Here is a 15946-nt window from a genome sequence, read left to right as displayed (position 1 = left end):
CTTTTTCCAAACTCCTGTTAATGTTGACATTTTGACTTCCTCTCATGAATCACTAATGTTCTTTAATGGCATCTGGAATGGTGAATCCTTTCCAGAAGGTTTTCAATTTACTTTGCCCAGATCCATCAGAGGAATCACTACCCATGGTACACAGAGCATTATTTCTTAAATAATGACACTTGAACATCAAAATTAATCCTTGATCCATAGGCTGCAGAATGAATATTGGCACGGATGAAAACAACATTAATTTCCTTGTACATCTCCATCAGAGCTCTTGGATGACTAGTGGCATTGTCAAAGAGCAGAAATAGTTTGAAAGGAGCAGTAGGTCTTCAACGGTGAGTTTAAAATATTCAATATACCACACTGTAAACAGATGTGCTGTCATCCAGGCTTTGCCGTTCCATTTATACGGTACAGGCAGAGTAGGTTTAGTATAATTATTAAGGACCCTAGGATTTTCAAATGGTAAATAAGCATGGGCTTCAACTTTAAGTCACCAGCTGCATTAGCCCCTAACAAGAGAGTCAGCCTGTCCTTTAGAGCTTTGAAGCCAGGCACTGACTTCTCCAATCTAGCTATGAAAGTCCTAGATAATATCTTCTTCTATTAAAAGGCTGTTTCATCTATACTGAAAATCTGTTGCTTAGTGCAGCCACCTTCATCAATGATCTTAAGTAGGGCTTCTGAATAACTTGCTGCAGCTTCTACATCGGCACTAGCTGCTTCACCTTGTGCTTTTATGTTATGGAAATGGCTTCTTTCCTTAAACTTCATGAACCAACCTCTGCTAGCTTCAAACTTTTCTTCTTCAGCTTCATCACCTCTCTTGGCTTTCACAGAATTGAAGAGAGTTTTAAGGCCTTGTTCTGGATTAGGCTTTGGCCTAAGGGAACAACACTGCAGCTGGTCTGATCTTCTATCCAGACCATTAAAACTACCTCATATCAGTAATAAGGCAGTTTCGCTTTCTTGTCATTCATGTGTTCACTGGAGTAGCACTTTTAATTTTCTTCAATAACTTTTCCTTTGCATTTACAACTTAGCTAACTGGCACAGGGGGTCCTAGCCTTTGGCCTATCTTGGTTTCTGACATGCCTTCCTCACTAAGCTTAATCATTTCTAGCATTCAATTTAAAGTGTGAGACATGACTCTTCCTTTCACTTGAACCCTTAGAGGCCACTATAGGGTTATTAATCAGTCTAATTTCAATAATGATGTGACTCAGCGAATTCGGAGGTCCAAGGAGAGGAAGAGAGACAGGGAATAGCCAGTCAGTAGTCAGAACATACACAATAGGTATGGATTAAGTTTGCTGCCTTATGTGGGCACAGTTCATGGCACTCCACAACGATTTCAATAATGACATCAAAACTCACTTATTACAGATCACCGTAACAGATATAACAGTAAAAAAAATCTGAAACATTGCAAGAATTACCAAAGTGTCACACAGAGACAAAGTGAGCACACGCTGCTGGCAAACAGACTTGGTCGATGCAGGGCTGCCACAAGCCCTCCAATTTGTAATAAATGAAATACGTGCAAAGCACAAGAAAGTGAAGCACAACAAAATGAGGTATGCCTGTATTCAATGAAGAAATAATTCTAATCTTATACAAACTTTTTCAGAAAACAATGAAAGTATCACATTCTAATTTAAGAGGCCAGTATAAACCTAACACCAAAAGGGGACAAAAGCATTACAAGAAAATTATAGGTCAGGCGTGGTGGCTCACTCCTCTAATCCCACCACTTTAGAAGGCCAAGACAGGAAAACTGCTTGAGTCCAGGAATTCAAGACCAGCCTGGGCAACACGGCAAGACCCCATATCTCCACGAAAAATAAAAAAATTAGCCAGGTGTGGTGGCATGCGCCTGTGGCCCAAGCTACTAAGGCAGCTGAGGTGGGAGGCTTGATTGAGCATGGGAGGTCGAGGCTGTAGTGAGCCAAGAAAAGAAAGGAAAAAGAGAAAGAAAATTATAGACCTATCTCTCCCTCATGAACATAGATGTAAATATTCTTAACAAAACAGTACCAAATTAGGTTAACATACGTATCAAGTAGGGTGGTAATCCAGGAACACAAAGTTGGCTTAACCTTAAAAATTCAGTTATCAATAGTTATTAATAACTGTTATTAATATTAATTATTAATAATTCACTATATGAGCAGAATTTAAAAAGTAAATGATTATCAATCAATGCAGATAAAGCATTTTACAACCTCAGTATCTATTCATTGAAAAACTTTCAGTAAACTAGGAGTGGAAAGAAACTTCTTCAGTTGGATAATGGATACCTATGAAAAACGATCAACATATTTAATGGTGAAATACTGGACATTTTCTCCCTAATACTGGAAATAAGGCTATTATCCATTTTAACCACTTCTATCCAAGGTTGGAAAGGAAGAATTAAAACTGCTCCCAGTTATCAATAAGATTCCATAGAAAATCCTGAGGAATCAACAAAAGTACTATTAGAGGTAGTAAGTTGAGTTTCACAAAGTGTCAGAATATAAGATCTATATATGAAAACCAATCAATTCCATTTCCATATAGAACTGGAAAATAAACAGTTCCCCCGCCGAGACGGAGTCTTGCCCTGTCGCCCAGGCTGGAATGCAGGGGTGCCATCTCAGCTCACCGCAACCTCTGCCTCTCAGGTTCAAGCAATTCTCCTGCCTCAGCAACCCAAGTAACTGGGATTATAGGAGCGCAATACCACGCCCAGCTAATTTTTGTATTTTTAGTAGATACAGGGTTTCACCCTGTTGGCCAGGCTGGTCTTGAACTTCTGACCTCGTGATCCGCCTGCCTTGGCCTCCCAAAGTGCTGGGATTACAGGCATGAGCCACCGCACCTGACCTGCGGGAAAATAAACTTTTAAAATTCCATTTATAATAGCAAAAAAGAAAAAACTCAATTTTTAAAAGATGTACATAACTTGTATAATGAAAACAAAATGGCACTGAGAAAAAAACAAGGAAAACATAAATAAATGGAAAGATATACCATGTTCATTGCCTGGAAGACTCAGTGTATCTTTTTTTTTTTTTTGAGATGGAGTCTGGCTCTGTCGCCCAGGCTGGAGTGCAGTGGCCGGATCTCAGCTCACTGCAAGCTCTGCCGCCCGGGTTTACGCCATTCTCCTGCCTCAGCCTCCGGAGTAGCTGGGACTACAGGTGCCCGCCACCTCGCCCGGCTAGTTTTTTGTACTTTTTAGTAAAGACGGGGTTTCACCGTGTTAGCCAGGATGGTCTCGATCTCCTGACCTCGTGATCCTCCCGTCTCGGCCTCCCAAAGTGCTGGGATTACAGGCTTGAGCCATTGCGCCCGGCTAAGACTCAGTATATCTTAAAATGTGAATTCTCTTCAATTTAGATTCCACACAATCCAAATCATAATCACAGTAGGCTTTTACTTATACAGAAATTAAGAAGATAATTTTAAATTTTAATAGGAAGAGAAAAGATCTTAGTCAAGCAGTCTTGAATAAAAAGGCAAAGCTCGAAGACATATTTGACTTACTTGTAGTTACTATAAAGCTACAGTAGTAATCAAATAGTGCATACTCGTTTAAGGACAGGCAAACTTATCAGTGGAACAAAAGGGAAGAGTCCAGTAAAAAAAAAAAAAAAAAAATTTATACAATTGACTTTGACAAAAGCACCAAACATTCAATAGAAAAAGTAAAGACTTTGCAAAAACAGGCATTGGAACAACCCATACCTCATATCATACAGAAAAAACAATTCAAACTATTTGTAAAACCAAAACTATAAAGCTTTAAAAAAATACAGGAGATATTTTAATAATCTGTAGGCTGGCAAATAGTTCTTATATAGAAACAAAAAAACACTAATAAAAGACAAATGTAATAGGATTTCATCAAAATTAAAAATCTGTACTTATCAAAAGATCCCCTAGGAAAATAAATAGACATGCTATAGCCTGGAGGAAAGTATGCACAACATTTATCTAACAAAGGACATGTACTGAGAATAAAAGGAATCCAAACCTAGAAGTAAGGGCTAAAAGTATACAACTTGTAAGAAAAAAATAGATAAATTGGACATTATTGGCCAGGTGCAGTGGCTCATGCCTGTACCCCAACACTTTAGGAGGCCAAGGTGAGAGATCACCTGAGGTTAGGAGGTCAAGACCAGCCCGGCCAACATGGCGAAACCCCATCTCTATCAAAAATACAAAAATTAACCGAGCGTGGCAGCACATGCCTGTAGTCCCAGCTACTAGGGATGCTGAGGCAGAACTGCCTGAACCTGGGAGGCAGAGGCTACAGTGAGCCAAGATTGCACCACTGCGCTCCAGCCTAGGGAACACAGCGAGACTGTGTCTTAAAATAAGAAAGTAAGTAAATAAAAAATAAAATAACAAAAGATAAATTGGACATTATTAAAGTGAAAAATTTACGTGTTTCAAAGAACACTGTGAAGAAAGCAAAAAGACACACCTGTAATCCCAGCATTTGGGAGGCCAAGGCAGGCCAGCAGTTGAGACCAGCCCCGCCAACAAGGCAAAACCCCGCCTCTACTAAAAATACAAAAAAATTAGCTGGACGTGGTGATGCTTGCCTGTAGTCCCAGGTACTTGGGAGGCTTAGACACGAGAATCACTTGAGCTGGGGAGGTGGAGGTTGCAGTGAGCCGAGATGGCGCCACTGCACTCCAGCCTGGGCAACAGAGTGAGGCTCTTGATCTCCCCAAAAAAAAAAAAAAAAAAAAGGCAATAAGAGAATATAAAGCCCAGAAATAAATCTACACACTTATGCTCACTGACATAGATGCCAAAAACACACAATGGGGAAAGAACAGTCTCTTTAATAAATGGTGGTAGGAAAACTAGATATTCATAGGCAGAAGAATGAAATCGGAGCCTCATCTCATACCATACATGAAAATCATTACGTTAGAAATTATTGCTGGGTGATGGCCGGGCGCAATGGCTCACGCCTGTAATCTCAGCACTTTGGGAGGCTGAGGCGGGCAGATCACGAGGTCAGGAGATTGAGATCATCCTGGCTAACACGGTGAAACCCCGTCTCTACTAAAAATACAAAAAATTAGCCGGGAGAGCTGGTGGGCACCTGTAGTCCCAGCTACTCGGGAGGCTGAAGCACGAGAATGGCATGAACCCAGGAGGCAGGGCTTGCAGTGAGCCGAGATCACGCCACTGCACTCCAGCCTAGGCCACAGAGTGCGACTCGTCTCAGGAAAAAAAGAAAAAGAAAAAGAAAAAAATTATTGCTGGGTGATTTATGGGAATTTGTTGTACTACTATTCTGCTTCAGTCTGAAACTTGCTTTAAAAAAAACCATGTATTTTACAACATTTCCACTATATAGGTGAGCAAAAAACAGAAAGATAAGACAAATTTTATTTTTCCTCCAGAAAACAGGTTTTCATTTGAAGAAATTTAGACAGAAGTAGTAAGAGCCAGTTAGTTTTCTTCTGGTAATTTTCAGCAACCTGAAAAAATTTTAGATAGGCTATCTTAACGTCCTAATATTTTCTAAATCACTAATTCCCAGCTTCAAAGGAACAATTAGAAGAGAAAACCATCTGGTCACCTGTTTGCGTAACAATTCTTCCTGCTTCCGCCTTTCTTCCTCTTCTCTTCTCCTCTCTTCCAGTCTTCTAAGAGCTTCTTCTTGCTGCTGTCTTTCTTCCTCTTCTCGCTGTCGCCTTAATGCAATTTCTTGCTCCCGCTGGCGACGCAGAGCCTCTTCCTAAGGAGAAAAGATGGAGGGTGGGGGGTGGGGGTGGGACTCAGGTCTATCATTCAATTTATTATGTCATATTTGGAAAGTAATAGGCTCTGTGCTGCTAAGACTCTGTTAAACAGTAAACATAAAAGTAATCATGATCTAGAGTAAAAAGTATACATGTAAACTGGGGAACTGGACACATTACAATAAAAAGAAAATTGAACTTAAAATATTAGTAGTTAAATTACAATAAACTGTGAAGTCTATCCTGGTTTCTGTATTAGCCACATCATTTACTGATTAACCCTATAAAGAGCTACATTAGAATTAAAGCTTTGTTTTCTCCTTTGGTATTTTTAATCCCTATTTTTTTTAATCAACTGGGAACTTAAGGCATAGAGTGGGCAAATCAACATGGCCACCAAAAATTTTGGTGTAAGATAAATTCTCCCAGTCAGAAGTACTGAGTAAAGCCATGTGTACCAGAACATGTTCTGAAGATCAAAAGTTCCACCAATACTATTAAGTATTACACAGAAAGAGGTCCCATTGTTGAGACCATTTATAGAAAACTGAGCAACACAGAATTAAACATACTTCTTTACTGCAATACTCCTTAGAGTCTCTATATGCTGCGGTGTAGTGTGACGCTAAGAATTAACAGTAGTTCTCATTTCATCTCAGCATGGATCTTTTTTGTTTTTCACAGAGCACCTCTTGGGGCCAAAAAGTAGGAAACAAGTGGTAAAGGCTAGACTGTGGGGCTATTAATAGAGTGGATCCTTTCAAGCGAAGTCTAGGAAAACCCCAATGGAAAAATGAGCCAAGCACATGAATGGTGAATTCCCGACCAAAAAAAAAAAAACCAAAAAACATTAAAAGTGTTATGCCTCACTGGTTATAAATCCTTAAGCAAAGACTTAGCTACAAGGACTTTCATTCAAACACTTATCTAACAGTGAAGAACTGGAAACAACCCTCATGTCCAACAATAGGGAACTGGTTAACTTATTATAATTTACTTATAAAATGAAATTTAATACAGCTAGCAAATATGATGATGTAGATTTTTAGATACACATTTGACATGGAAATATGACATAATTCATGTCAAAAGGAGGGTTATAAAACACAAGTACAAATAATATATACCTCCAGCCTGGGTGACAGAGTGAGACTCTGTCTCCAAAAAAATAAAAAGAAGAAACCAAAAAGAGAATACAAAGCCCAGAAATAAATCCACACACTTATACTCAATTAATTTTTGACATAGATGCCACAAACACACAATGGGGGAAAGGACAGTCTCTTTAACAAATGGTGGTGGGAAAACCGGATATCCACAGGCAGAAGAATGAAATCAGACCCTCATCTCACACCATATACAAAAATCATTACATTCAAAATTATTGCTGGGTGATTTCTGTCTAAATTTCTTCAAATGAAAACCTGCTTTCTAGGGGAAAAATAAAACGTGTCTTATCTTTCTGGTTTTTGCTCAGTTATACAGTGGAAAACGTTGTAAAGCAAATATATGTGTAGAGGTTTTTTTGCTCCCCATTTAGAAACACTAAAATAGAGAGAAGAGGTTCATTAAGGGAAAGAAAAAAGAGAAGGTAGAGGTCATAGTCAAAAATACTTTTTTAAAGTGCATTTGAATGGTCAATAAGCATGTGAAAAGATGCCCAACAACACTAATCATTAGAGAAATGTAAATCAAAACCACAATGAAATACTACTTCATACCCATTTTAAAAAGTTATTATCAAAAAGAAACAAAGCAAAACCAAAAAAATAAAATAAAATAACAAGTGTTGGTGAGAATGTGGAGACACTGGAATTGCTGTGCATTGCCAGTAGGAATATAAAGTGGTGCAGCAGCTGTGGGAAACAATATGGCAGTTCTTAAAAAAAATTCAAAAGAGAATGACCATACGATCCAGCAATTCCACTTCTAGGTATATATGCAAAAGTGTTGAAAGCAAGGACTCAAACAGGTATCTATATACCCATGTTCACAGCAGCATTATTCACAATAGCTAAAATGTGGAAGTTATCTAAATGTCCATCAACAGAGGAATGGATAAACACACAATGGAATATTATTCAACCTTTAGAAGGAAGGAAATTCTGATACATGCTGCAACATGAATAAACCTTAAGTGAAATAAGCCCAACACAAAAGGACAAATATCGTATAATTCTACTTACATAAGAAATTGATTTAGCTTAAATTCACAGACACAGAAAGAAGAATGGTGGTTACTAGGAGCCATGGGATGGAGGGAGTGGGGCTCCTTGTTTAATGGGTATGTAGTTTGCAAAACTGGAAAAGTTCTACAGACATGTTTGTGAGGGTTGCACAGCAATGTGAATGAATATACTTGACACCACTGAAAGTACACTTAAAATGGTAAATTTTACGTTATGTATATGTTAGCATAATTTTTTTAAAGCCCACGTAACTTTTACATTTTGACATTTAATGCTGCACATCAAAGTTACTTTCTCATTGTTTTTAGACAGAAGGATAGAACTTATAAATCTAACTGGTTTATAAAACCCTAGGAAATATGCAAAGCAAATCAATTCCAGTGGTTTACTAGGACTGAAGAATATCCCTACAGTGGGTTGGTGGAAAACAGAGATTCTTTCCAAAGGTGAGTGAGTACTCTAAGGTTCTAACCCCAATCCTATGGCCTTCAGGAGTATCTGTGAAATGATGAAAGAAGGCAGCCTGAAAGCCCTCATCAAGCACTAATCCTATGATCAGAGTCCCCAGACATGTACCTGTTTCCTTCGGGCAAGTTCTTCTTCCTCTCGCCTTTTCCTTTCTTCTTCCTGCTGTCGCCGAAGAATTTCTTCCTGTTGTCTTCGGAGTTCTTCTTGCCTCTTTCGCTCTTCCTCTTCCCGTTTCGCCCTCATTTCTGCCTCTCTTCTTTCCTGCTCTAGCTGTGATTACACAAGAGTGTTCTTACAAACTTGAAACCAAGCACAGGAACACTCCAAAAGCACTGACCAGTAATATTCGCTCATTCAATCAGCTGCTTGTACTGTACTGCAACCAGGTGATCCAAAAGATCAACAGATAAACAAAATATGTTATATACATACAATGGAATATTAATATTATTCAACCTTTAAAAGGAAGGAAATTCTGACATATGCTACAACATAAACACCCTATAACAACTCTAAGCTGTGACACATCATACTAATTAGAAGAATTTTATGATTGTCTCAATTGAACGCACTTTCCTCCCACCTGTACTTGCCTCCACACTCCACATTACCATTTTACCACACAAGAGAGTAACATCAGAATGCTCTTGGATGGTACTTCTTTACTCATCCCTACAAATCATTTTCTGATTGAACATTTAACAGTGTGGCTATAATGTTTTAACAGCAATGTTGCATGAACCTTTCCACATTCTGGGCACTCTAAGGGGGCTGTCACAACCTCAGGGGATAAGAATGCATTAAGAATAAAACAGCAACAACACTCTCTTGCATACATGAGAACCTAGAAATCATTACAATGACACTAGGTATTGATGTAGACATTCTTTTCTGTCAAGCACTAAAACGAAAATTCAAGATTTAGTTCCTCCAAAAAATGTGAATGGAACACACAATCTAATGTTGATGTTGGGCTTTTTGTCTGCTACATCTGTGGATACTAAGAAATATAAACAAATACCACTATAAAGATTCAATGGGAGAACTCAAGCCACATATCACGAGCCTCATAAATAATGTAGTGGATATTTTCTCACATTCTTGTTACTTATAACAAATGTTCATACCATGAATAACGTAACTAAAATATGTATGTGTCTATAATCAACAATGTGCCAACTAATCAAACCAAACATACTAATTTAAATTCTGTTTTGAGTTTTTTGTTTTTTTTTTTGGGAGAAGAGAGCACAGTAAAGATATAATATGAATGTACTTACAACAGCTAAGCAGCAGTAAACGGAAAGTAAAAAGTAAAAACTACAGCCAGCTAGAGAGATGAACAAACAGCAATGTTCATGTCCTGTAGCCAGATGACAATGCAACTATTGTAGAAGAATGAGTTTCAGACCTTTGCAGCTTTGGCCTTCTCTAGTTGCTGAAGCTGTTCCAGGGCAGGGCCTGGTGTCGTGGTGTCCAGAGGAAGATCCCATACACTACCACCTTCCCAAACTGTAAGACAACAAAAGAAAGAACGAGGGATGACAGAGCTTACACACACGGTGACATATCCATAGGAATCATGAAAAAAGCTGCTTCCCTGTGCCTAAATAAGCTCCACCAAACACATCTGTTTTGCCTCTGAGTAGACTGAACTGCCAATGGACTCTAGTTTCTATGAATATCTTTCAACACATCTAGAATGAAGGGAAGTACCAGGCATTTATTAGGGAATTAACTGCATCCTTACAAAGCTCTATAAGGTTTCTATTCCTACCCTCATTTTTACAGATGAACAAACTAAGGGTCAGAAGTAGTTTCTAACACTCCCAAGGGCACATGGCAAGCATGTGGCCATGCCAGGATTTAAATCCCAATGTATTAGACTCCACATAGATTTCCAGTAACCATATAGCCTCTTACTGCACACCAACTAGAGAGAAGTAGGTGGTTGCACAATATTGTGAATGCCACTCAAGTGTTCACTTTAAAATGGTTAATTTTGTGTTAAGTGAATTTCACCTCAATAGAGAGAGAGTGAAAGTAAGCATTACAGCTGGAGCTGTGGAGACCTCTGGAAAGGCCAGGCAGGTCTTACAAGTGAGACCTGGTCCTGCTAACCTGAAGGGCACTGCAAGATCACATTTGGAAGTAAACAGATAATGGCTTGAAGTTTGCTAGCACCATTTTTCAGCATTCTCTATCTTCTATTCCTATCATAGTCTAATTATACACTATCAAATACTGTCTGTATGAAACCAATGGACTACTTTTAAAGGACCTTGACTGCATATAAATCCAAAGAGAGAAATAGTTTAATACAGTACTTAAAAGTTTCCAAAACACTGCAGAATACAGGTTGAGTATCCATTACCTAAAATGCTTGGGACCAGAAGCATTTCAAATTTTGGATTTTTTTCAGATTTTGAAATATTTGCATATACATAATGAGCTATCTCTGAGATGAGATCCAACAAAAAATTCATTAATCTTTCATATACACTTTGTAGACATAGCCTGAAGGTACTTTTTTTTTTTTTTTTTTTTGAGATGGAGTCGCACTCTGTCACCCAAGCTGGAGTGCAGTGGTGCGATCTCGGCTCACTGCAACCTCCGCCAGGGTTCAAGCGATTCTCCTGCCTCAGCCTCCGGAGTAGCTGGGATTATAGGCGCCCGCCACCACGCCTGGCTAATTTTTTTTTTTTTTTTTTTTTTTTGAGACGGAGTCTCGCTCTGAGGCCCAGGCTGGAGTGCAGTGGCCAGATCTCAGCTCACTGCAAGCTCCGCCAACCGGGTTCACGCCATTCTCCTGCCTCAGCCTCCCGAGTAGCTGGGACTACAGGCGCCCGCCACCTCGCCCGGCTAGTTTTTTGTATTTTTTAGTAGAGACGGGGTTTCACCGTTTCAGCCAGGATGGTCTCGATCTCCTGACCTCGTGATCCACCCGTCTCGGCCTCCCAAAGTGCTGGGATTACAGGCTTGAGCCACCGCGCCCGGCCTTTTTTTTATTTTTAGTAGAGACAGGGTTTCACCATCTTGGCCAGGCTGGTCTTGAACTTCTGACCTCGTAATCCACCTGTCTCGGCCTCCCAAAGTGCTGGGATTACAGGCGTGAGCCACTGTGCCCAGTCAGCCTGAAGGTAGTTTAATGCAACAGTTTTAAATAATTTGGGGCATGAAAAAAATGTTTGTGTTAAGTATTTATGTGCAAAATTGTCCAATCGTGGACTGGGCACCATGTCTCATGCTTGTAATCCTAGCAGTTTGGGAGGCCGAGGCGGGCGGGTCACTTGAGGCCAGGAATTTGAGATCAGCCAGGCCAATGTGGTGAAACCCCATCTCTACTAACTACAAACATTAGCCAAGCATGGTGGTAGGTGCCTGTAATCCTAGCTACTCGGGAGGCTGAGGCAGGGGAACCTCTTGAACCCAGGAGGCAGAGGTTGCAGTGAGCCGAGATTGCGCCACTACATGCCAGCCTCGGCAACACAGCAATACTGTCTAAAAAAAAAAAAAAAAAAATTCCACTTGTGAAATCATGTCAATGCTCAAAAAGTTTTAGATTTTGAAGCATTTTGGATTGTGGACTTTTGGATTAGGGATGGGTGCTCAACCTGTATTCTTAACATCCTAACTATAAATGGCTACCAAGAAAAAATAAGGTACAAACAGCAAGGAAAGTTGATAAGGGAAGACAATCATCCTTCTGCAAAAATCTGTAGGGTCAATGTTAACAACAGAACCATGACCTGAACGGCTCAACAGCTCTAGAAAAACTCCACCAAGGCCTATAATTCTTGAGGATCTTCAACACCAACTATAATCTCTTGAAAGGACTACCCATGGATCAAACTATCCATCTCTGCAGGTATTCAGACCATAAGAAACAGAGGTGCTCGGCTGGGTGCAGTGGCTCACACCTGTAATCCCAGCACTTTGGGAGGCCAAGGTGGACGGATCATTTGAGGTCACTTTGAAACCAGACTGGCCACAAAGGTGAAATCCTATCTCTACTAAAAATACAAAAATTAGTCAGGGGTGATAGCGTACACCTGTAAGTAATCCCAGCTACTTAGGAGGCTGAGGCAGGAGAATTGCTTGAACCCAGGAAGTGGAGGTTGCAGTAAGCTGAGAACGCATCACTGCACTCCAGTCTGGGTGACAGTGCAAGAGTCTGTCTCAGGAAAAAAAAAAAGAAAGAAAAACAGCGGTCCTCCACCAATACCAAGACTTAAAAAAAATCTCAACCCCAAATTTTCTAATTCGATGTAAAAAGATAAAAGTGAGAAAAGGTGCTCAATTCATAGCAGGTTTTTCTTTTCCCAAAATTTCTGGGTACCTACAGTGTTTGTTAACATCCTTTTTTTTTTTTTTTTTTTTTTTTTACTTTCTTAGAGACAGAGCCTTGTTCCGTTGCCAAGGCTGAAAAGGCTTGGCATGATCATAGCTCACTGCAGCCTGGAACTCCTGGGCTCACGCAATCCTCCCACCTCAGCCTCCTGAGTAGCTAGCACTACAGGCACACACCACCATGCCTAGCTTGTGTTAATTTCTAACTCAAGAGAATAGATTATCACTACTTATGTTTTTAGGTACGTTTTTTTTCCCCATCTGGCTAAAGAGATCGAAAATAATTTAAACGATTTTTCCACACTGATCACAGCAACATAAAAGAGACGCTGACTCAAAAAAAAAAAAAAAATCCACTAAATAAGTTCAAACAAATCCTTAAAAGTATATTTTCAGTAACACCTTCAATATTGCCTGGATCTAGTAAAAAATGAACCTTTTTTTTTAACATCAAATACAAATGGATTCAGAAACCTAATATATTTTTTAAGAATTGAATTGTAAAATTATTAATAATATCTAAATCCTCAGAGTGGTACTAAAGGTTAATCTAAGTTTTTACCTGTAGGCTGTGAAGCTGTTGGCTGAAGCTCCCAGATAGAGCCAGTATCTGGCACCGACACAGACCTAGTTACTGAGGGAATGATGTTCTGATCAGATATTCTGCAAAAGGGAAATAAAAAATTAACTTGTTCTTATCATTTGCAAAAATAAAAAATAAAAAAAGAGGAAGAGGAATTTCTAGATTATATGTAGGTTCTCCAGGTTATCTGGCTAGAAAACGCCTTCACTCTTTTACTAAAACCTAACACTACCAAAGCAATTTAGAGTGGAACAAAGAGAAGGGCACAATGATCACACTTCTGGAATCCTCTATGGTAATACTGACTTCTAAATGATGGATATACCTACCGTATATTCGTATCTTAAAGATATGTATACCTTAAAGATACTGTATATCCATATCTTAAAAAAAAAAAAACAAATCATCTCAACAGAAGTCACAGAGACAGCATATTATAATGAAAAACTCAATGCACTTTAAGATAAAAGGTCTGCATTTTAGCCTGAGTTTCCTGTGTGTTATATTAATCAAGTCCTATAACCAACCTCTCAGAGTCCCAGTTTGCCCATCCATAAAATGGAGCTCCTACTACGTAAACTGCCTACCTCACAGGATGTGTTAAGGTTCAAAAGAAATACAAACAGTTTTGGCTGAATGAGACAATAAGATTTTTAAGAGCAGTGACTGATACTTGTTCAGGAGAAATATTACTCTGAATGATAATCTGAAACAGCAGAAATTTCTTCTAGACTTCTAGCATAATTTCCTTTTCCTTAGACCTACCTTAATGGCTTTTGAGTTCTAGAAAATTAAAACCTTGTATGGTGTGGCTAATACTTTGAGATACTATGGGTAAAAGTGAAATTAAAATCCTAGGCTACAGTTTTTCTGTTGCAGGTTCCATAAGATGACACTGTTTCTCAAGTGTGCCCATTACTCTTTGGTCTTTTGATTAATCAAAATTTATCTCTACGAGTAAAATACCAAATAAACGCTTATCTCTACCTGAAATATTTTTTTACAATGTATTATTTTTACATACAACATGCAGGTATGTGTTGGGAGTGTTCCAGTCCCAGAAATCACACACTATACCAGAATTTCTCCTTTCTTCTCTTTCTTTCACAACACATGCACCCAATATGACACATAATGGAATGACCACCAACCTCATCTTCAGGGCCTGAAACTGCTGAAGAAGAAGTGCCAACTGCTGTTGCTGCTGGGAAGACAGGGCTGCTTTCTGCTGTTGGGCCAAAACCTGTGCATATTGTTGTCTTCAAAAAGTAAAAAAAGGTATAACCTGTCAATCCACATTTAGTTCACATGGCTGAGATGTTGAAAGACAAAGTTCAATTCAAAGCTCCCCCCCCGCCCCGCCCCCGGAAACATTATTAGAAATAGCTATCAAATATATTTTATAATTCTTCATTATAACAGACATATAGAAATGCTTCATTCTAGAAAGAATTGAACTCATAGATGGCATGTTTCCAAGTGAAAGAGGATAGCAAAAAAATTCACAATTCAGTGCAAAGTGGTCTATTCAGAGAAAATATTTTAAAAATCACAAATGTCAAAAACTGGTAAACTCCAAAGATAACCTTTTATCAGAAATCAAGTGAAAAATAAAACAGATTCAAATTAGTAGCTTTTTCCATATGATGCACCCTTTGTAAAAAATGTAACACTTCTATAAAAATTCATACATTGATAGTCTTCACCTTGGAAAAATTTAGGTAATTTTTCTTCACTAGATCAGGGTTAAACTTTTGTAATGGGCCAGAGAGTAAATAGTTTCATCGCTGCATGTCATATACTGTCTGTTGCAACTACTCAATTCTACCATCGTAGGGCAAAAGCAGCAATACACATCCCACATACCAAAAGGTGTGTCTGTTTCCGTAACACTTTGCTTATAAAAATATAGAGCAGGCTAGATTTAGCCCAAAGGTCAGACTTTGCCAACCTCTGCACCACATAACAGCAAGTCTCATTTCTTCTACAAAAGGGATACAACAAAACCTGACTGACTTTGCTGTCATTCCACACCACTCCTAAAAGAATTAACCTTAACTTCTTTCCCACCCTCTCGCTCATATTTTTTTTTTCCTCTGTGGCATTCAAAGCTGAGCCACTCAGGAGGCACTTAGAAACTAAAGAGCTTACAAAATTAAAGTTATGTGTCATCTTCTAAACTTCTGGTATTTAAAAGTAAGATATGCCAGGAGTGATGGCTCACACCTGTAATCCCAGCACTTTGGGAGGCGAGGCAGGCAGATCACTTGAGGGTGGGAGTTCGAGACCAGCCTTGCCAACACAGTGAAACCCTATCTCTACTAAAAATACAAAAATAGGCTGGGCGTGGTGGCACATGCCTGTTAGTCCCAGCTACTCAGGAGGCTGAGGCACATGAATCACTTGAACCAGGGAGGTGGAGGTTGCAGTGAGCCGAGATCATGTCACTGTACTCCAGCCTGGATGACAGAGTGACGTTCTAATAAATAAATAAATAAACAAACAAACAAATAAATGACAAGACTAAAATTAGAATGTATGGCAGTAAGATGCCACTAGCTGGCCAGCTGAAGTGCCATATAAGCCATTAGTTCTCT

At 39.1% G+C, this 15946-nt stretch overlaps 1 protein-coding gene across 8 annotated transcripts in view; it reads right to left on the bottom strand.

Moving 5' to 3' along the window:
• The window catches only part of GIGYF2 (GRB10 interacting GYF protein 2), a 164361-nt gene that overhangs the window by 32640 nt on the left and 115775 nt on the right, over positions 1-15946 (bottom strand). For all 8 annotated transcript variants that reach the window (XM_007966669.3, XM_007966672.3, XM_007966675.3 and 5 more), the window contains 5 exons: positions 14501-14608; positions 13329-13429; positions 9828-9928; positions 8525-8686; positions 5597-5755 (listed from right to left, as the gene is read on the bottom strand). In XM_007966669.3, coding sequence (XP_007964860.3) covers positions 5597-5755; positions 8525-8686; positions 9828-9928; positions 13329-13429; positions 14501-14608 — 631 coding nt within the window. The remainder of the gene's footprint in view (positions 1-5596; positions 5756-8524; positions 8687-9827; positions 9929-13328; positions 13430-14500; positions 14609-15946) is intronic.

Source organism: Chlorocebus sabaeus, chromosome 10 (genome assembly GCF_047675955.1).
Source record: "Chlorocebus sabaeus isolate Y175 chromosome 10, mChlSab1.0.hap1, whole genome shotgun sequence".
NCBI classification, from domain to species: domain Eukaryota; kingdom Metazoa; phylum Chordata; class Mammalia; order Primates; family Cercopithecidae; genus Chlorocebus; species Chlorocebus sabaeus.
The sequence above is the reverse complement of the archived record's forward strand: the minus strand, read 5'-3'. Positions and strand labels throughout refer to the sequence as shown.